Genomic DNA, 22,893 nt, shown 5'->3' on the forward strand with positions numbered 1-22,893 from the left:
AGTGGTTAGCGCGCTGCAATATGAACCCAAGGACCCGGGTTCGATTCCCGCACACGGCCAACACCCAGTGACGATTATCTGAACCGGTCCTGGGCCTCCCCTAGGTCGACTCAGCCTCAAATGAGTACCTGGTGCGGTGTGTAAACATCGCCACTGGGGAGACAAAGGCGGCCGAACGTGGTTTTGGCCTCGCACCCCCTCGTGTGCCGTCTCAGCCTTAGTAGGTGCTCGCTAACAGCACTTGCCCCAATAGTATGTGCAGGCTACAAGGGGGATCTTTGTCTTTGTGCGTTTCACATGGGGAAGACGGTGGCATAGAGGTTATGACACTGCACAACCAACCCGGAAACCCGAGTTCGATTCCCAATAATAGCAAACATCAGTGACGAAGATCTGAACCTGCCTGGGGCCATAAATGAGTACCTGGTGCAGTGTGTGTAAACTTCAGCACTTGGGGAGACAAAGGCGGCCGGAGGTTCTGGCCAAACCGCTGCCTCGTGCGCCGTGTCAGACTTCATCGGTTCCACACGCTAAGAGCACTTACCCCACCCACCCCTCACGCATTCTGTCAGTCTATGGGACTGTGCGAGTCCATGGGACCGTGCGAGTATATGGGACCCTGCGAGTCTATGGGATTGTGCGAGTCTATGGGACTGTGCGAGTCTATGGGATTGTGCGAGTCTATGGGATTCTACGAGTCTATGGGATTGTGCGAGTCTATGCGACTGTGTGAGTCTATGGGACTGTGCGAGTCTATGGGATTCTACGAGTCTATGGGATTGTGCGAGTCTATGTGACTATGTGAGTCTATGGGACTGTGCGAGTATATGGGACCCTGTGAGTCTATGGGACTGTGTGAGTATATGGGACTGCTTCAGTTTTCAGATTATTTATTTGGTATAGCCCTGTGAGCCATTCGGCTCTTGAATCGGGTGCAACCACAACAAACAAAAAAACAAAAAACACGAACAAGAAAAACATCTTAAAGTGACTATGTGACTGTGCAAACAGAAAATCCATGAAAAAAAACAGCAAAATATTCCTGAAAATTTTCCTGACTGTGCGAGTCTATGGGACTGTGCGAGTTTATATGACTGTGCGAGTCTATGGGATTGTGCGAGTCTATGGGACTGTGCGAGTTTATAGGACTGTAGGAGTCTATGGGACTGTGCGAGTCTATGGGACTGTGCGAGTCTATGGGAACGTAAATAATTTGTGGCCAGATTTGGGCTATCGGTTCGCTAGGCTTGAGAACTTCGGTTCCCAGGTTGGTTATGTGGTATGCTAACCACTATGACAACCGCTCCCCATTTGAATTTTGAGCCGATGTGTATCTATTTTGTTTTCTGTTCATGATTCTGAAGTCCCTTGGACCCACGTGCGGCCCTGAGCGTTTTCTTGGTTTGCTTGGGCCTAGCGCCGCCAGAGGGCTTGGTGGCTCCGCCATTAAAGAAGCTTTCAAATTCCACATCAGGATTTTTCAGTCCGGTCTCAGGTTTGGCGCGTACTCGAGAGAGCCGAACTGAATATAGCAATTCGTAACGAGTAATTACCTGAACATTACTTGGCTGAAAGCATCTTTATATGTGCATATATATAAAGGACTGCAGAGCTCGGGCAATCGTGGATGGGGCCTTCTAGCTTGTCAGTGGCTCCCCTCATTAATTGTGAGGCTGCAATTTGCACGAGTGCGTGACGGCGATGTATTAAAGGAAACATTTTCTGTTCGTTTTCAATCATATTTTTACACTGGATCCCTGCGCTCGCAATATGCGGAATCCATCACGTGAACTGGGTTTCATTCTTGACGGAATGTTCCCTCGCGACCCTCAGAAAACCGACCTCCCAGAGGCCCCCGTATCATCCGCCTCACGTGATACTCCTCAGCATTTCCTCCCCCCTGTAGAACGGCGCTTTGTCAATGTAATTCATCGTTATTTTTGTTAACATCAAAATATCTTTCAGTGACCTAATGAGAGCAGACAGTTATGGATGCTCCAACAGAAATTTAGCGCTGCGTGTAACAACTGGACGATTAATAATTTAAGGTGCAAATAATACCCATGGAAAGCCCCCTCACGGCTACGTTTTTTAAAACGTTTTTTTAAAACGTAGCCGTGAGGGGGCTAAAACGTAGCCGTGATCCCGAATTGTGCTAATTCATTGAATCAGGAAGGCAGAAACCATTACAATTAAGTCCCAGGATTAATGCACCAATGCTGGAAGTCCACTGGAAGCTGCATGGGATGTGTGCGACCATCTGATGATGAAGCCACTGCCAGTGCATTCCAGTTTCTACATGTGTCTATGGGTCTCTGTGTAACTATATTGGTCCTTGTGTGAGTCTATGGGTCTCTATGTTTCTATATGGGCTACTGTATGAGTCGATGGGTCTCTATTTCAGTATATATCCCTGTGTGAGTCTATGGGTCTCTGTGTAACTATATTGGTCCTTGTGTGAGTCTATGAGTCTCTGTGTAACTATATTGGTCCCAGTGTGAGTCTTTGGGTCTTTGTGTAACTATATTGGTCCTTGTGTGAGTCTATGGGTCTCTGTATAACTATATTGGTCCCAGTGTGATACTATGGATCTCTGTGCAACTATATTGGTCCCAGTGTGAGTCTATGGGTCTCTGTGTAACTATATTGGTCCCTGTGTGAGTCTATGGGTCTCTGTGCAACTATATTGGTCCCTGTGTGAGTCTATGGGTCTCTGTGCAACTATATCGGTCCCTGTGTGAGTCTACGGGTCTCTATCTTTCTATATTGACTCCTGTGTGAGTCTATAGGTATCTATGTCAGTATGTGGGTCCTTGTGTGAGTTTAAGGGTCGCTGTCTGATTCTATGGATATCTGTATGTCTATGGGGCTCTGTGTAGGCTGGTTATAATTACAGGTGAAACGTCACAGTACTCGAATTGTAGATGTTGTGGGTTTACTCTCTAACACACCGGTTTGCTGTACTAGTAACGAATTGGCGCGTTTTGTTTACGTGACAAAGCTTAATCATTGGCTGTGTCGGGTGGTGGCGGGTTTAATGACGCATTCATAGTTATACGATCTAACCAAAAAACACCCCTCCATTATGGATTCTGTGTACGTCTTTGGGTCTGCACGTGACCCCGTGGGGTCTCCACGCGAGCCCGTGGGGTCTCCACGCGACCCCGTGGGGTCTCCACGCGACCCCGTGGGGTCTCCACGCGAGCCCGTGGGGTCTCCACGCGACCCCGTGGGGTCTCCACGCGACCCCGTGGGGTCTCCACGCGACCCCGTGGGGTCTCCACGCGACCCCGTGGGGTCTCCACGCGACCCCGTGGGGTCTCCACGCGACCCCGTGGGGTCTCCACGCGAGCCCGTGGGGTCTCCACGCGACCCCGTGGGGTCTCCACGCGACCCCGTGGGGTCTCCACGCGACCCCGTGGGGTCTCCACGCGACCCCGTGGGGTCTCCACGCGACCCCGTGGGGTCTCCACGCGACCCCGTGGGGTCTCCACGTGAGACAGACAATGAACAATGAAGCCACAGAGAGCTCGTCCATTAATTGACCCGCACGCGTCGTCACCTGAGATTGACAGACTTTGTAGCCTACTCAAGCTCGAGCCATCGCTGCATGCCCCTGGTTGGTGCAGTGGGTTATGAAGTGTGACTCTTAATTAGAAATGTACAAGTTCAAATCCTGCTCAGGGTTCGACTTGGCACTTCCTTTCCTTTCCCCCTATTCGAAACAATTATAATCTACCGCTTTGTAGAAAGCCATCAGTGGTTGTCCCATAGATTAATTCGCCTTCGTCATAGGCATGTGGAATTTCCACCACTGGCTCTCGCTCCACACTGAATATTTGTGTCTAAACCTATGGTTAATACTATTTCTTGTGTATATGCAGCGTGCCTCCACACATTCATTATAATCTAAATCCTGATATGTTTCCTTAGCGAATAACAATACATATTAGCATTTTAATAAAGTTATTATTTCCCCCCCAACCTAATGCAAAATCTTCTTATTGGCATCACGGCACGAGACCCTTCCATTTTGGACAACGGCCTGCAGAAGCGGATACTACAGAGCTAGCTCTGAGATCCTTTCAGGTGATCTCTGGTACACCCACACAGCAGAGGGCAGCACTCTTCCGCTCGCTCTGCATATGAGAGTGATGTTTGTTGCACGGCGGTCAAAATCAACGTTTTAGTTCTCACGGCTGGAAATTTTGCCAAAATGAAGCGCACAACCAAATGTCATGTGATGGAAATGTGTTGTTGTTGCTGTGCAGTCATTGATAACGGGGCTGAGACCATTAACTCGCTTGAGTACCCGGTTTAATCACAACTGTGTCTTTGCGAATGTATTGGTCTACCATGTGAGTCTTTGGGTCTTCACGTTAGTCTATGGGTCTCAATGTGAGTCTATGGGTCTTTATGTGAGTCTATGGGTCTTTATGTGAGTCTACGGGTCTCTATGTGAGTCTATGGGTCTTTATGTGAGTCTATGGGCCTCCTTGTGAGTCTATGGGTCTCCTTGTGAGTCTACGAGTCTCTACGTGAGTTTGTGAGTCTCTAGGTGAGTGTATGGGTCTCTGAGAGTATATGGGTCTCTATGTGAATCAATGATGATTGGGGGTGAGACTATGAACCTCACCATAACTGAGAACCCAGCTGAGTCACTGGGGTCCTGCGCGGACTCAGCGCTCTGATCTCTGAGCCAGCCAGCCACCTTCGATTGCCCCAAACAATTTATCACAAGCGTGCAACGTGCCAAATTGTAATCGTTACATCTGCGGGCACAACAACAACAACAAACAACCCCCTGATAATTTCCCGATTTAACAATTAACTGTTTTTTTTTTCTTCCCAGAGTCTGCAAGTGCCTGACCTCGTCGCTTTTGCCCAAGGTAAGTTCACGGTTTGAGACTCACGCATTCGCAAGCAGCTGTTTTTGAAGGAGGTCAGCATTTTAAAAAAAAAAAACAAAGTGAAACATTTAAACCAAAGCTTCCCAAAGCCCTTGACAAACTCCAAACAGCTCCTTTTATCAGCCGAATACGGGTCCCACTATGCAAACCATCAGCCAAGTACATTTGTTTTCATATTTGCCCCCACCCCCCACCCCCTACAGTGGCCTGAGCGGCGCAAGTTGTGATGAAGAGCAGCAGTACACGTGGAGTTTAAACTTCACAGCACTATCGACCGCTCCACCGCCATCTCCCGAGTCGCCGCGCATCCGCATCAAAGGGGTCGCCGAGAGGACGTGCGGCGCTGACGGATGCGCCACCCGTCCAGCTGCCAGCCACCACCCCCCCCCCACTCCCCCCCGCCCACCCCCACCCCGCCCGCCTGCCGTGACCCCATCCACTCGCACCGCCCGTTACCTGATGCGAGGCCGCTATATCGACAGCCAGTGCTGCATCTGAAAGTGAGAGAAAGAGAGAGGTGATGTTTAGTGACCGCAAGCGATGCGCGGATGTGCGAGCCGAGGAACTCGCGGCGAGAGAACGAGCGTGTTTCACTCGGCTGAGAGAACAAGGGCGCTTCACTCGGCTGAGAGAATGAGGGCGCTTCACTCGGCTAAGAGAATGAGCGCACTTCACTCGGCTGAGAGAACAAGGGCGCTTCACTCAGCTAAGAGAACAAGGGCGCTTCACTCGGCTAAGAGAACAAGGGCGCTTCACTCAGCTAAGAGAACAAGGGCGCTTCACTCGGCTGAGAGAACAAGGGCGCTTCACTCGGCTAAGAGAACAAGGGCGCTTCACTCAGCTGAGAGAACAAGGGCGCTTCACTCAGCTGAGAGAACAAGGGCGCTTCACTCAGCTGAGAGAACAAGGGCGCTTCACTCGGCTGAGAGAACAAGGGCGCTTCACTCGGCTGAGAGAACAAGGGCGCTTCACTCAGCTGAGAGAACAAGGGCGCTTCACTCGGCTGAGAGAACGAGGGCGCTTCACTCGGCTGAGAGAACAAGGGCGCTTCACTCGGCTGAGAGAATGAGGGCGCTTCACACAGCTAAGAGAACAAGGGCGCTTCACTCGGCTAAGAGAACAAGGGCGCTTCACTCGGCTAAGAGAATGAGGGCGCTTCACTCGGCTAAGAGAACGAGCGTGTTTCACTCAGCTGAGAGAACGAGGGCGCTTCACTCAGCTGAGAGAACAAGGGCGCTTCACTCGGCTAAGAGAACAAGGGCGCTTCGCTTGACTGAGAGAACAAGGGCGCTTCACTCGGCTAAGAGAACAAGGGCGCTTCACTCGGCTGAGAGAACAAGGGCGCTTCACTCAGCTAAGAGAACAAGGGCGCTTCACTCAGCTAAGAGAATGAGCGCGCTTCACTCGGCTGAGAGAACAAGGGCACTTCACTCGGCTAAGAGAATGAGGGCGCTTCACACAGCTGAGAGAACAAGGGCGCTTCACTCGGCTGAGAGAATGAGCGCGCTTCACTCGGCTAAGAGAACGAGCGTGTTTCACTCAGCTGAGAGAACGAGGGCGCTTCACTCAGCTGAGAGAACAAGGGCGCTTCACTCAGCTGAGAGAACAAGGGCGCTTCACTCGGCTAAGAGAACAAGGGCGCTTCACTCGGCTGAGAGAACAAGGGCGCTTCACTCAGCTAAGAGAACAAGGGCGCTTCACTCAGCTAAGAGAATGAGCGCGCTTCACTCGGCTGAGAGAACAAGGGCGCTTCACTCGGCTAAGAGAATGAGGGCGCTTCACACAGCTGAGAGAACAAGGGCGCTTCACTCGGCTGAGAGAATGAGCGCGCTTCACTCGGCTGAGAGAACAAGGGCGCTTCACTCAGCTGAGAGAATGAGGGCGCTTCACACAGCTGAGAGAACAAGGGCGCTTCACTCAGCTGAGAGAACAAGGGCGCTTCACTCGGCTGAGAGAACGAGGGCGCTTCACACAGCTGAGAGAACAAGCGTACTTCACTCGGCTAAGAGAACAAGGGCGCTTCACACAGCTGAGAGAACGAGGGCGCTTCGCTCGGCTGAGGGAGACGACGTTCCGTGCGTGCACTTTGGAGAGAGAGAACTCGCAAACCCTCGTCTCATGTTGACTTCGCTGTTGTCATCACAGCCTGAATTGGCCTATTGGGTGCCACGGTGGCGAGGTGTTAACTACTGTCCCTTGCCTGGTCTAGAGGATACCGTAGGTTCAATCCCGACCCTGACGCCTGCTCTATATGTGGAGTTTGCGTATCCCCATGGCCGCGTGGAGTTTTCCCTGGGTTTTCTGGGTCTTCTCGTTCTCCCCTCCACATTTAGAAACGCGCATTGAGAGTATTTGTCTGCTGCTATACATTTCGACATGTTAAGCCATTTCGTACGACTGATCATTCGTGGCCAGGTCGCTTCTGAAATAAGGCTACATATCTGAGCGGGCCTTACCTGGTAAATAAAAAAAAAAAAATTGTTTAGTTGTAGTTTAATCCTTTTCCAAAATTTTATCTCGATCGTGCTACTTGCGTCACATCACGAGATGAAGAAAAGAAATCCATTCACATCCCTCACAGAGCGGTGTGACTCCGTGTGAGAGAACCGCCCGTGGAAGCGGATATCACAGAGCTACCTCTGAGATCCCTTCGAGTGACCTCCGGTCTACACGGTGAGGGGCAGCACGTCCCAATCACCCCCCCCCCCCCACCACCACCACCACCATGCCATCCGGATTAACAAAAAAAAGTCCCCAGTAGTAAAACAAAAAAAATCCTAAATAAATTTGCACATCTCCCTGGTAACGAGAGATGAGGAATAGCTCCGAGCAGTTCGACTTCTTAGGCGGCACGTGACGACATTCATCCCTTGATGTGCGATCCAACTCCTCTCGGCGGCGGAAACCCACATTGCGACCGCGTGTTGCGTGTGCGGGGCACAGTGTGAGGGTACAGCTCAAACCCCCGGGGGGGGGGGGGGGGTAGAGGAGAGGGATGGGGGGGGGGGGCTTGTTTATCATATGCGGGTAAAACGGAGACTCATCATCAGCTTGGCCAGATGTTTCATTTTGTAATCAGCGATAATTGTTTTATTAAATTAGCGACGAAATCAGTTCGTGCGCCAGGTGGTTTGTTACGTCACCGGATCGTGAGAGGTGGTGGTGGCGGCGATGGCTTGGAGACGCCTTCATCCAACAGTGGATCGACCATGGATGATGATGATGGTGAAAATAATTTACAACTTTTGCCTGTGAAATCTCCTGCCGGATCGAAGGCCTCCCCGCGCCGTATCGGCCATGTGGATTGTTTGACCATACTTCACCACTCTAGTCAGTACGGGTAGTTGGACAGGGTGGTGCGTCATTGCCCAGCACAAATTAAAATATCAAATCGCCACTTAGCCACGACTGGGAGTCGAACTCAGGTCGCCGAGTTAATACAGTGCAGGGTGCTAACCACTTCGCCATTGTGCCACCCAATGGCATGGGCATACCGAATTACATTCCGCTGCATCATCCTAAAACCACGTGGGTTATTGCTGGGAGCTGGGGAGACAAAGGCGGTCGGGCGTGGTGCTGGCCACCCACTCCCTCGTGTACCGTTCTGGCCTTCAACTATAAACTATATATTTTTTTACGAAGTAAGGCCCCACTGAGCTGTATATCTTGTTTTCAGAAGCGAAGTGGCTTATCATCATTTGGAAATGTATAGCAGCTAAATTCTCTAAACGCGTGACATTGACTCTATACTTGAAGGGAGAACATGCAAACTCCAAATACACAGTCGTCAGAGTCGGGATCAAACCCACGACCTCCTCCATACCAGGCGAGCTAGTTAACATCTCACCACCGTGGACTTCACAGGTGCTCGCTGACAGCGCTATCCCCAAAAGTCTATTCCCGATATACGGTGGGTCATTGTCTTTGTGCGTGCGCGTGTACAGATGTCCCCACAACGCACCTTGAACTGGCGAATCTGCCCCTGTTTAACCAGCGGGTACTCCTTCTCCGGGGTGATGGCGTAAGCAATTTTCTGAAGGAGAGGAAGAAGAAAAAGAAACGGTCACCAAGGCGGCACAGCTTGGTGACTCTGCGAGAATGTCACAATAATCCACACAGCTCGAGGCACTTTTGATGGAGTCGATAAAACGAGTACCACTTTGTGGGCAAGGCAAATGAAGTTGTTCAATGGATGGGCTTTCTCCCCCCCCCCGCCTGCCCCGCCGCGCCCCGTCCCGCCATAGGAATGTGGAATTTCCACCACTGGCTCGCGGCTGTTAACAGGAGAGGAGCACCAATGCCTCAATGCTCCTTTGAGCCGGAAATGACGTTGACGCATTTTTCAAAAGATAAAGGCGCGGCCCTGCAACTGCTCGCTCGCGCCACTGCTGGCGAAGGCACGTCAGCCAGAGGGAGCGCGAGGTGGGGCCCTCTGAAAGGTATTTTGGATGAAACTTCCTCAATGGCCAGACAGATGTCTTGCTAGTACCCACACTTACAAAAACACAGATCCCCCATTCATCCTTAACAGACTGTTGGGGCAAGTGCTGTTCCCGAGCACCTGTGAAGGCCGGCACGGCACACCAGGGGGTGGGTGGCCAGCACCATGCCCGGCCACCTTTGTCTCCCCAGTGGCGATGGTTTACCCATCGCACCAGGTACTCATTTGAGGCTGAGTCGACCTAGGGGATGCCCAGGGCCGGTTCAGATATAGTCGTCGCTGGCATTGGCCGTGATCGGGAATGGAACCCGGGGCCGCTCCCCACACTGAACCCCACTGTATGCACGTGACCTGCTGGCGTGTGATTGGGCACCGTAGCGTCAACCGCCAACGCAGGGAGACGGGGAGTCGAACCGGCGACCTCTGGAGTGCGAATCCAGGGCACGAGTCGTCACGAACGCTGTGGCCAGCGTGTCCGCAATCCAGATGGAGGCCTACTGAGAAGCGCGGGGCTGGGGCGTAAAACGCTTGCAGCTGCGCACACACGAACCTCTTGACTTATCTTGCCTTGCACGACGAAAAAAAAACACGATACAGGAGGGGGGGGGGAATTTGTTGCATGTGGAGTGTCGGCCACGATTTCACGTCGGGCAACACTGCCTCCCCTCCGACAGCACGCTGGGACACAAAGGGGGCTCGCGTTTTTGGTTTTTGCGCTGAAATTCTCACCGCATGTGAGCCCGGCACTGTCAACCAAAAGAGCAACGCAGCTTCTCCCACTTAGGGCCAGCCACGTTTCGCTCACTCGCTCGCTCAGCCGAGCCAGGCAAAACCTGGTGTGGCTAATATTGTACCACCATTCACTCAGCTGAGCCAGGGCAAACCTGGTGTGGCTAATATTGTACCACCACTCGCTCGCTCAGCCGAGCCAGGGCAAACCTGGTGTGGCTAATATTGTACCACCACCCGCTCGCTCAGCAGAGCCAGGGCAAACCTGGTGTGGCTAATATTGTACCACCACTCGCTCGCTCAGCCGAGCCAGGGCAAACCTGGTGTGGCTAATATTGTACCACCACCCGCTCGCTCAGCAGAGCCAGGGCAAACCTGGTGTGGCTAATATTGTACCACCACTCGCTCGTTCAGCAGAGCCAGGGCAAACCTGGTGTGGCTAATATTGTACCACCACTCGCTCGCTCAGCCGAGCCAGGGCAAACCTGGTGTGGCTAATATTGTACCACCACTCGCTCGCTCAGCAGAGCCAGGGCAAACCTGGTGTGGCTAATATTGTACCACCACTCGCTCGCTCAGCCGAGCCAGGGCAAACCTGGTGTGGCTAATATTGTACCATCACTCGCTCGCTCAGCCGAGCCAGGGCAAACCTGGTGTGGCTAATATTGTACCACCACTCGCTCGCTCAGCCGAGCCAGGGCAAACCTGGTGTGGCTAATATTGTACCACCACTCGCTCGCTCAGCCGAGCCAGGGCAAACCTGGTGTGGCTAATATTGTACCACCACTCGCTCGCTCAGCAGAGCCAGGACAAACACACGTGGGTGTACGTGTTGGTATCGAGCCGTGTGGAAAAGTTTGGCGCCAGCGATCGTAGAGTGCGGCGGTCGTGTCGCTACAGTTCGCTGGGGTGAGTATGATGTCTTTAAGAACATCGGCGCTACGCCTCTCAATAACATTAACCCCGAGCCGCTTGCGCGGTTCCGAGTTTCAGCGGTGAACGGGACCCCTCCCTGCAACTTGGAGACGTTTACCGGCTGTGCGGTTCTGAGATGCAGCGGTGAACGGGACCACAACCTGCAACTTGGAGACGTTTACCGGCTTTGCGGTTCTGAGATGCAGCGGTGAACGGGACCACAACCTGCAACTTGGAGACGTTTACCGGCTGTGCGGTTCTGAGATGCAGCGGTGAACGGGACCACAACCTGCAACTTGGAGACGTTTACCGGCTGTGCGGTTCTGAGATGCAGCGGTGAACGGGACCACAACCTGCAACTTGGAGACGTTTACCGGCTGTGCGGTTCTGCGATGCAGCGGTGAACGGGACCACAACCTGCAACTTGGAGACGTTTACCAGCTGTGCGGTTCTGAGATGCAGCGGTGAACGGGACCACAACCTGCAACTTGGAGACGTTTACCGGCTGTGCGGTTCTGAGATGCAGCGGTGAACGGGACCACAACCTGCAACTTGGAGACGTTTACCGGCTGTGCGGTTCTGCGATGCAGCGGTGAACGGGACCACAACCTGCAACTTGGAGACGTTTACCGGCTGTGCGGTTCTGAGATGCAGCGGTGAACGGGACCACAACCTGCAACTTGGAGACGTTTACCGGCTGTGCGGTTCTGCGATGCAGCGGTGAACGGGACCACAACCTGCAACTTGGAGACGTTTACCAGCTGTGCGGTTCTGAGATGCAGCGGTGAACGGGACCACAACCTGCAACTTGGAGACGTTTACCGGTTGTGCGGTTCTGAGATGCAGCGGTGAACGGGACCACAACCTGCAACTTGGAGACGTTTACCGGCTGTGCGGTTCTGAGATGCAGCGGTGAACGGGACCACAACCTGCAACTTGGAGACGTTTACCGGCTGTGCGGTTCTGAGATGCAGCGGTGAACGGGACCACAACCTGCAACTTGGAGACGTTTACCGGCTGTGCGGTTCTGAGATGCAGCGGTGAACGGGACCACAACCTGCAACTTGGAGACGTTTACCGGCTGTGCGGTTCTGAGATGCAGCGGTGAACGGGACCACAACCTGCAACTTGGAGACGTTTACCGGCTGTGCGGTTCTGCGATGCAGCGGTGAACGGGACCACAACCTGCAACTTGGAGACGTTTACCGGCTGTGCGGTTCTGAGATGCAGCGGTGAACGGGACCACAACCTGCAACTTGGAGACGTTTACCGGCTGTGCGGTTCTGCGATGCAGCGGTGAACGGGACCACAACCTGCAACTTGGAGACGTTTACCGGCTGTGCGGTTCTGAGATGCAGCGGTGAACGGGACCACAACCTGCAACTTGGAGACGTTTACCGGCTGTGCGGTTCTGCGATGCAGCGGTGAACGGGACCACAACCTGCAACTTGGAGACGTTTACCGGCTGTGCGGTTCTGAGATGCAGCGGTGAACGGGACCACAACCTGCAACTTGGAGACGTTTACCGGCTGTGCGGTTCTGCGATGCAGCGGTGAACGGGACCACAACCTGCAACTTGGAGACGTTTACCGGCTGTGCGGTTCTGAGATGCAGCGGTGAACGGGACCACAACCTGCAACTTGGAGACGTTTACCGGCTGTGCGGTTCTGCGATGCAGCGGTGAACGGGACCACAACCTGCAACTTGGAGACGTTTACCGGCTGTGCGGTTCTGAGATGCAGCGGTGAACGGGACCACAACCTGCAACTTGGAGACGTTTACCGGCTGTGCGGTTCTGCGATGCAGCGGTGAACGGGACCACAACCTGCAACTTGGAGACGTTTACCGGCTGTGCGGTTCTGAGATGCAGCGGTGAACGGGACCACAACCTGCAACTTGGAGACGTTTACCGGCTGTGCGGTTCTGCGATGCAGCGGTGAACGGGACCACAACCTGCAACTTGGAGACGTTTACCGGCTGTGCGGTTCTGAGATGCAGCGGTGAACGGGACCACAACCTGCAACTTGGAGACGTTTACCGGCTGTGCGGTTCTGCGATGCAGCGGTGAACGGGACCACAACCTGCAACTTGGAGACGTTTACCGGCTGTGCGGTTCTGAGATGCAGCGGTGAACGGGACCACAACCTGCAACTTGGAGACGTTTACCGGCTGTGCGGTTCTGCGATGCAGCGGTGAACGGGACCACAACCTGCAACTTGGAGACGTTTACCGGCTGTGCGGTTCTGAGATGCAGCGGTGAACGGGACCACAACCTGCAACTTGGAGACGTTTACCGGCTGTGCGGTTCTGCGATGCAGCGGTGAATGGGACCACAACCTGCAACTTGGAGACGTTTACCGGCTGTGCGGTTCTGAGATGCAGCGGTGAACGGGACCACAACCTGCAACTTGGAGACGTTTACCGGCTGTGCGGTTCTGCGATGCAGCGGTGAACGGGACCACAACCTGCAACTTGGAGACGTTTACCGGCTGTGCGGTTCTGAGATGCAGCGGTGAACGGGACCACAACCTGCAACTTGGAGACGTTTACCGGCTGTGCGGTTCTGCGATGCAGCGGTGAACGGGACCACAACCTGCAACTTGGAGACGTTTACCGGCTGTGCGGTTCTGAGATGCAGCGGTGAACGGGACCACAACCTGCAACTTGGAGACGTTTACCGGCTGTGCGGTTCTGCGATGCAGCGGTGAACGGGACCACAACCTGCAACTTGGAGACGTTTACCGGCTGTGCGGTTCTGCGATGCAGCGGTGAACGGGACCACAACCTGCAACTTGGAGACGTTTACCGGCTGTGCGGTTCTGCGATGCAGCGGTGAACGGGACCACAACCTGCAACTTGGAGACGTTTACCGGCTGTGCGGTTCTGAGATGCAGCGGTGAACGGGACCACAACCTGCAACTTGGAGACGTTTACCGGCTGTGCGGTTCTGCGATGCAGCGGTGAACGGGACCACAACCTGCAACTTGGAGACGTTTACCGGCTGTGCGGTTCTGCGATGCAGCGGTGAACGGGACCACAACCTGCAACTTGGAGACGTTTACCGGCTGTGCGGTTCTGCGATGCAGCGGTGAACGGGACCACAACCTGCAACTTGGAGACGTTTACCGGCTGTGCGGTTCTGAGATGCAGCGGTGAACGGGACCACAACCTGCAACTTGGAGACGTTTACCGGCTGTGCGGTTCTGCGATGCAGCGGTGAACGGGACCACAACCTGCAACTTGGAGACGTTTACCGGCTGTGCGGTTCTGCGATGCAGCGGTGAACGGGACCACAACCTGCAACTTGGAGACGTTTACCGGCTGTGCGGTTCTGAGATGCAGCGGTGAACGGGACCACAACCTGCAACTTGGAGACGTTTACCGGCTGTGCGGTTCTGAGATGCAGCGGTGAACGGGACCACAACCTGCAACTTGGAGACGTTTACCGGCTGTGCGGTTCTGAGATGCAGCGGTGAACGGGACCACAACCTGCAACTTGGAGACGTTTACCGGCTGTGCGGTTCTGCGATGCAGCGGTGAACGGGACCACAACCTGCAACTTGGAGACGTTTACCGGCTGTGCGGTTCTGCGATGCAGCGGTGAACGGGACCACAACCTGCAACTTGGAGACGTTTACCGGCTGTGCGGTTCTGAGATGCAGCGGTGAACGGGACCACAACCTGCAACTTGGAGACGTTTACCGGCTGTGCGGTTCTGAGATGCAGCGGTGAACGGGACCACAACCTGCAACTTGGAGACGTTTACCGGCTGTGCGGTTCTGAGATGCAGCGGTGAACGGGACCACAACCTGCAACTTGGAGACGTTTACCGGCTGTGCGGTTCTGAGATGCAGCGGTGAACGGGACCACAACCTGCAACTTGGAGACGTTTACTGGCTGTGCGGTTCTGAGATGCAGCGGTGAACGGGACCACAACCTGCAACTTGGAGACGTTTACTGGCTGTGCGGTTCTGAGATGCAGCGGTGAACGGGACCACAACCTGCAACTTGGAGACGTTTACCGGCTGTGCGGGGATCGAGCATTGCACCCATCCCCTGGCATGCGTGGGGTTTCTCTGGATACTCGCACGTGTTTAAGCAACTCGTTCATGGAGTCCGCCAAACACACAAACGTAGCGCCACAGCGCTTGGGTTATTGTTCGTCGTGCCGCTTCTGGCTGCCTTCCCCTCTCCTCTGCGGTATCCTGCGCCTCTGAAACACAAGTAAACTTTGAAAAGCGTTCCAAACGCGTAGCTTTAGCATCCGCGATAACCACTGTGGTGAAGAGTTGCGGCCAGTTGCTTCATTCTATATTTAGATATTTTTTTTGGCATCTCATTTCTTTGTAGTTTGTCCCCCCGGGCTGTGCCACGAGACCCTTCGTGTTGAACAACGGCCCGCAGAGGCGGATACCACAGAGCTACCTCTGAGATTCCTTCTCGCAGAGCCACGAGACCCTTCGTGTTGAACAACGGCCCGCAGAGGCGGATACCACAGAGCTACCTCTGAGATTCCTTCTCGCAGAGCCACGAGACCCTTCGTGTTGTACAACGACCTACAGAGGCGGGTACCACACTGAGAGCAAAGGTTTGGTTTGTTGCGTAACAGTAAACACAATATTTTTTATTCTGAGAGACTGAATACTTCCAGAACTCCAAGCCCTACACAATCCACGTTTTTTTCTTTACGTAACATGGGGTTTTAACTTCACTGCTGCGACAGCGAAGCAATCGCGACAACTTTAAATCATTTTCACGAGGTTTAACTATAAGCTTGGGTTAGGTCTTGCTGTTCCAAAATAAAATATATATTTTTTTAATGTTCCACTTCACGATTTAAATGTAAACACAACGCCTGAAGTCGATTTTGGCTTAATGTGTCGCTTCAATGCTGACCCTGCGAGGCTGTTTGTGTGTATCAATGTTGAACCTCTTTCGCAACGCACGTAGCAAACCGTACTAATCGGAGGTGCGGCGGAAGGACAACACACGAAAAACAAAAAGCAGTTCTAAATTAAATGAGTTTTCAATGTGAAAGTGCATAGCTCCAGTGGCTTCCTAATATCGGAATAACGAGCGTTTCCAGACGGCCGCAGAAGCTCATCTGGAAGCGCCGCGCGATGTGATCACCACCGCCTTTGTTTCGATGGCCAGCCGAAAGCCACTGCTGCTGCTAGGATCAGCAGAGGTCGCGCGATGATGGTTCATGCTCCTTTGACGAGCCAAAAGTCGCTGCTGCTGGGGCAGGGTCAGGCTGGTGACGTGGTGAGGACACGGCCCCAAGCCGAAGTACAGCGTTCAATCGCCATGTGGGGTTTCAACGTTCCTGCCACCTACGACATTGCATGCTTTGCTTTTTATTTTCTTTCTTTGTCGAAGCAATTTTGTCCACTCGTCCAGGAATATTCTTGGCATGGAAACGAATTCGGGCTCCCCCCCCAAGAAAAGCTTTCTTGCCAAAGCCCTGAAATTAGTCAGCGACGCCGTATCGACGCCGCGTCCAACTGCGGCCTACGGAAGCCCAGAATTGGACGCGGCATGCGGTTGGCATGGAACGCCGCCGGGAGCCCCAGAGTTCCATCGCCGGCTTCGCGAGCTGGGGGGGGGCTCGGCCTTCTGCGTGGGTGGTCGTGGGACCGCGGTTCAGGACCCACCTCACGGAAAGTGCCGGGGATGGAGATGACCTTGTAGATGGCGTAGACCGGCACGAGCATCATGGAGGAGATGGCGATGCCCCAGCCGACCGTGTTGGCCCAGTCGGGGAACTGGTACTCGTCGTAGGAGAGCGGCTTCGCATTCACGATGCTCGCCACCACCACGAACTACGTGCGCGCACACAGAGACAACGATCCCCGCCACCCACCCAACGTGTAGACATTAGCGGACTGGTGGTGCGAGCGCCTTCAGCGAGCACCGTCAGCGAGCAACCACTGAGGCTGGCACGGCACGCGAACGTACGCACGGACAAGAGGCCGGGGCTCAGAGATCTGGAGATGAGCAAGTCTCGGAGCGCAACAGATAACGAGCGGTGCTCTTGTCACACAGCTGCGGTCATGTGCCCTATAAATCCACATTGCCTCTGCCTAAATCACACAGGTATGCACCAGATCTCACCGGATTCCCACCGGATCTCACCGGATCTCACCGGATCTCGCCAGGATCTAGGCAGACCTCATCCGATCTCGCCCAATCTCACCAAATTCTCGCCGGACCTCACCCGATCTCGCCCGATCTCTACGGACGTTGGCGGCGAGATTGGATGGGTGCTCTGGGTAGGTAACGGTGGGTCATCAAGCACAGGTAACGACACTGTTGTACTCTCTTCTTACATTCCCGCGTCTATGATCTACACCATCACCGACCCACACGACTGACCGGCGTGGTGAAGTATGGCCTCAAATAACCAACGCAGCCTGCAGAGCATGGGAGGTCCTCATCCTGCAGTGGCTTGACAACGTCTTGAGGAGTGCATTGCTCCCTCCACACCAGCTCGAGCCACGAGTGAGTCACGCGACTTGTGTGCGTGATCGGGGTTAGGCGTTTGGGGTAGTGCCCGTAGCTGCTTGGCTAGTTAATTAGGGTTTGGGGGAGTGCTTGTAGGTGGTCACTCAATGTGAGTCTATGGGTCTTTGTGCGAGTCTACGGGTCTCTGTGCGTCTCTATAGGTATCTGTGTGAGTACATGGGTCTCTGTGTGAGTCTATAGTGCACCGGTGTCTGATTATATTTCATTTTCACATTAACATAATCAAATCAAACCCCCGTTTACCGTAAGCCATGGGTCTGTTGAAATACTAATAATAATTTTGAGAATCATAGGGTGGGGGTTGTATCAAAGCACAATATTTATGGGTAAGATTTTAGCCAGCAACGTCCAGTGCCTGCAAATGATGTAATTCGCAACCGTTTTATATTTATGCTTTTATACATATATATTTATGTTTTTATATATATTCCCGTTCACTTTTCATTGCGATTTCTTCTCCAGTTGCCACATCACGAGCAGAAATTTAATTTCGCTTGGGAACGCTTCCAAGCCATCCTCTGGCGGATATCACCACCAACTGCTCAAAGACAATTGCGATGACGACGACGATGACGATGATTATTATATTGATGATTGGCCAGAACCCAGATTAATCACTGCCGGCTGTAGCCCGGAGTCAAACTGATGTCTCGGCACTACCGGCTCAGCATCTCCGACAGGGTTATCAGCCCCATAATGTGACCACGTCTTCCACAGGGTAGTATTAATAATAGGCTGCAGAGTGGTGCAATGGTAAATCATCCTGGGTTCGATTCCCGACTCGGGCAGCTTTTTTTGTGTGGAGTTTGTACGTTTGTATGTATGTTGTCCAACCCGTTCTGTTCAGCGTGCGAGCGTGCGAGTGAATGAAGTTTGTATTCTCTCCCCCCAGTTTTGCGTGGAATTCCTCCGAGTTCTCCGGTTTCCTGCCGTAGCTAAACCCACACGAAACGTCAACGTCGTCGGCCAACGATCACAACACGAAGTGAACATCATAATATCCAATTCGACGTCTAATATGCAGCATACGATACACGTTCGGTAACTGGATTGTGCATTCTCAGGAAGTCTGACTATGAAGGCCAAGCTGTGGCTCGGCAGCAGAGAAGCAAGTTTTTACGTCTGGGCCACCCCAGACGCGAGCGTTTACACAATTCCCCTTTCGTGCCAATTTTTTTTCCCGGCTCTGCCTCTCCAAACCCTTTAATGAAAGTATCTTCCACCGACGCTCAAAATTAGCAGGCGTGCGAGCACGCGCCAGACCGGCAGTGGCGGCGGTAATAACTTTATCGACAACGATGAGGATGAACGATGACGTCAAAACCTAAAGCCACGCCGACGGAAAAGAGGCGATTGTGAAGTGCGCCGGTGGTGGAGTGGGGGGGGGGGTTGGTGGGTTGGGTAGGCTCCAGCGAAATATCAAAGGTCACGTGGACGCTGCGCCGGGGAGAGGCGCTCGTGGTTGGCAGCTGCCAAGTTGCTTTAGGGCCACCACAATCCGGCGCGGGTTCCCGCGTCTCTGCGTGGCCTTCTCCCGATGCAGCAGTCGCCCCGGTCACGGCTACATCCGCACTCGGGGGTTCCGGCCTGTGACCCCGGGTGCGGCGGTGGTGGTGGCGGCGGCGATTGTGGTGGTGTTGGTGGTGGCAGTGGTGGTGGTGGTGGCGGCGGTGGCGGTGGGGGTGGTGGCGGTGGCGGCGGCGGTGGTGGCGGTGGTGGCGGCGGCGGTGGTGGTGGTGGCGGTGGTGGCAGCGGTAGTACCGGTGGCGGCGGAACCTCGCGGCAAAAATGACTCGGGAGGAATTTTCCTTTTTAACCATAATGTTGGTCATAATGTTGTTTTAACCATAACGTTGTTCATTTGGATCTGCACGGTTGGCTACATATGGTGCCAAAGAAGTTCAACATGCGTACGTATGTACAATATTAACATTGGATAAAGAACGGGAATCACAACCAAGTGGCGAGACAAAGGGAGCGTTGTTGTTCAGAGCGGGTACCAGCAGAAAGCAGGGGCTGACGAACTTCCAGCAAAGCCTCCAGTAGAGGCCGGGCTTGAATCCCATCATCTGCTCAATATCCTCACTGAACCGGTCCACTCCTAGAACAAAGACAAAGGTCCCCCGTGTAAAGCCTTTAACAGACTGCGGGGGGCAAGTGCAGTTCGCGAGTAGCACCGATGAAGAATGGCGCGGCTCACGAGGGGGTGGGAGCCAGAACCACGGCCGGCCAGCCAACGTCTACCCAGTGTTGACGTTCCCACACCGCCCCAGGTAATCGTTTAAGGCCGAGCCGACTTAGGGGAGGCCACAGAACCGGCGTTGGCCACAAGCGGGAGTCGAACTCTGGTGGTCGCTGCTCACCAACAACAACAACAAACGCAATTCGCCACTAAGCGGCGGCGACGTCACCACGGCGCTTGTGCCAGGCTCCCCATACACACACGCACACAACAACACGACTTGGAGGCTGTTTTCAATATCAACTCAAGTCACGTGGACGTTTGGTTTACGCCGACGTTCTCATAGCACGAGGCGCCCATTTCACACAGACGGTTGCAGTTTGGAGTTCCAAAAACTAAATTAGCTGATTGTGAAAATATAATAACGCTACGTATCCTGACTTGTAAGCCCACCCTGTACGTATATATATATTTTTTAATTATAATAATCTGCGACGCGTGTCTGATTATCCGTTCACGATTCCCATATTCCGTACACAACTTGGTTCCAAAGTGTTTCATGCAGCTGCTGCTGCTCCAAAGTCTTGGAACCAACCTTAGGGTCTCTTCTCTGGGGATCGCCACGCTGCCATCTCTGTGCACTCTTTGAAACAGACATTTTTGAGGTCGAAACAACACGAATGCGAACGTACGGAATTGTCTTGAAAGATAATTTTCTTTAAATTTTACTTAACGTTTTTTTTATAACGTCGTGAGAATATTATTGTGAGAATATTATTGCGTTATTTTATTTTATCAATTTATTATTTTATTCTCATTCTACGTGACTTTACCGAAAGAACCAAAGAAGATTTTTTTTTATATTTCACATGTTGTTTTTACGAACTCTTGCTGCTGCCGTGTCTGTCTGCTGGACGAATCACCCTTGAACAAAGGGTCTCGTAGCTCGATGGGCAAGTTACCCGGGCAACAATAAAGTTCTCGTTCTGATTCTAATTCAAGGCATCTGGTTCCCGAGTGCGCACGCCTGGCCAGCAGGTGTGTGCGTGTGTGCGGTGGTTGCCCAGGTGAGGAGCTGGGACGCGTTTCACCGCTTGGCCCTCAAATCTTGCCCGCCAGTGTGTCCCCTCTGGCAAACGAGACTCAGGGCACCGGCATCGCGAACTTTTCACAGTACGAAAAACAAAAAAAAAACGACTACTGGACGTTGTTCAAACGTCCCGGCTCTCGCCGCTGCGTCTCGCCAAAAAAAATAAAAAAAAAACTCGACTCCCTTCACGTTGAAATATCACTCGGCGGCCCGTCGCACCTGCCGACCTTCAATTTAATAAATAAATAAATATCCCGGCCTGACCCCGTGGCTTTCTTTGCCTGAGTTTAGTTTCCACCTCCCTTGCGCAACCCCCCACCTTCCCCCCCTCAACCCCCCCCACCCTCAGCTCCCAACTCTGACGCAACGCAAGAGTCGCCCGATGGAGCGTCGCGTTGAAGCCTCCTGAGCCAGGATCGTCATCATCGGCAGCGACAGCAGCAGCCATGGTCGATCCACTGCTGGATGAAAACCTCCGCCCCCCGCCACCCAAACCCACCCCCCCCCCCCAGCCACTACCCCCCCCCCCTCCCACCCCCGTGGCAAGCCACCAGCCGTCCGTCACGATCCCACCCAGCCTACCGGCACGTGAAATTATCTCACCGCTCCGTCTCCCTCGTTGGACGTCCATCCCGGACGCGGTCCGCTTCCTTGGCTGCCGCTACCATCGGCGTCCCCTGAGTGGGATGCCGAATACGCACGCGGCTCTCGCCACCAGCGTCGTCACCGCATTCCGCTCGCGCGTCTCTCTTCATTCCCCTTCTACTCATTCCCCTTCGCTTTCCCACTCATTCCCCCTTTACTCATTCCCCTTCAACTCTCCCACTCATGTCCACTCTACTCATTGCCCCCTTTTCTCCCACTAATTCCCCTTCTACTCATTCCCCTTCAACTCTCCCACTCATGCCCACTCTACTCATTGCCCCTTTCTCTCCCACTAATTCCCCTTCTATGAATTCCCCTTCAACTCTCCCACTCATTCCCCTTCCTCTGCGCAACCTTTCAATGAGCACGGCTGGCTACATATGGTCGCGGAAGGAGTTCAACGTACGTGCGTAACGCATCACGGAGGAGGCCGTACGCACGTAGCGTGCGGCCTCGTCCGTGATCATCACCCCAGCTGCTTGTCGATTCTTCTGCCACTTCATTTTGTAATTTGAGCGATGGACGGTCTACATGGCAGTCCCGCCCGAGCCGACTCGCGCTACGGGGTAGTTTATTATTATTGTTATTGTTTATGAGACGCCGATGTACGCTCGTGCGGCATTTTCGCTTTCCCACGTGGCAGCACGGCTGTCTGAGCTGACGCTGTCCGCCCGTGGGCGGGCGGGCGGGCGGGCGGGCGGGCCGGCGGTCAGACGGCCTGCACACCTGGGGGGTGGGTTGCGATGACCACCCGCACGGAACGTGGTCAGCCACGGACCGTGACGTCAACGCCTGGCCACTCACTGAGTGGAACGCGAAGCCCCCGTTGTCCATACTCTGCTCCCGCTGCCATTGGGACATTCGCTGGCAGGGCGGAGACTCTTGGGACACGTGGCTGGAAATCGTGAGGGCAGTCAACTCCTTCCCCGCCAGGGGCTGCAAACGCAAAGCGCAGGCTTCTCGTGGAGCACAATGACCAACTGTCCAGGTGAACTCTGACCTCCGGGACCGTTCCATGAGAAGATGGTTTTTGCAACAACAACAAAAAATAAGAAAAAGGGAAGGAGAAAAAAGTGATGATGAAATTATACTTTTTGTTGCTGCTAAACCATATGTGTGACGAACGCGTGCACGCACGCACACACACACACACGTGTTTTTGTTTACGGGCTGCGGTTACAAATTCAAGCATGAGCTTAATTTGCTTTCAACTTTGCCGAACCCGACGGTTTTGGGTTTTGCGTTTTAGCGTGTCTAACGTGCGGGGAGTTTTTTGGGTTGTCGCGAACGCGGGGAACGCTAACGCGGGGACTTGCGATCAAAAAGCTCGCCAGTCCACGTTTGATCTTCCAGTGTGGTAGTTTCTTAACCCCCCCTCCACCCTCCCCCCCGTGCCTGTTGGGCAAGACGCGTCACGGCGAGACGGGACGAGAGTAAGATCGGAGAAGCCACCAAG

At 53.6% G+C, this 22,893-nt stretch overlaps 1 protein-coding gene and 1 long non-coding RNA gene across 2 annotated transcripts in view; one reads left to right on the forward strand and one right to left on the reverse strand.

The window, feature by feature from the left end:
- The window catches only part of LOC142930910 (uncharacterized), a 559,094-nt gene that overhangs the window by 519,057 nt on the left and 17,144 nt on the right, over positions 1-22,893 (forward strand). The gene's annotated exons all lie outside the window — the stretch shown is intronic.
- LOC116952052 (sodium-dependent noradrenaline transporter-like) overlaps positions 5,318-22,893 on the reverse strand; it is a 69,901-nt gene continuing 52,325 nt past the window's right edge. Inside the window, exons 12-15 of the mRNA XM_076074046.1 lie at positions 19,521-19,621; positions 16,650-16,817; positions 8,872-8,943; positions 5,318-5,404 (exon numbers count right to left, since the gene is read on the reverse strand). Coding sequence (XP_075930161.1) covers positions 5,381-5,404; positions 8,872-8,943; positions 16,650-16,817; positions 19,521-19,621 — 365 coding nt within the window. The 3' untranslated portion in view covers positions 5,318-5,380. The remainder of the gene's footprint in view (positions 5,405-8,871; positions 8,944-16,649; positions 16,818-19,520; positions 19,622-22,893) is intronic.

Source organism: Petromyzon marinus, chromosome 45 (assembly GCF_048934315.1).
Source record: "Petromyzon marinus isolate PM22_M1 ecotype Great Lakes invasive population chromosome 45, UKy_Petmar_22M1.pri1.0, whole genome shotgun sequence".
Taxonomy (NCBI): domain Eukaryota; kingdom Metazoa; phylum Chordata; class Hyperoartia; order Petromyzontiformes; family Petromyzontidae; genus Petromyzon; species Petromyzon marinus.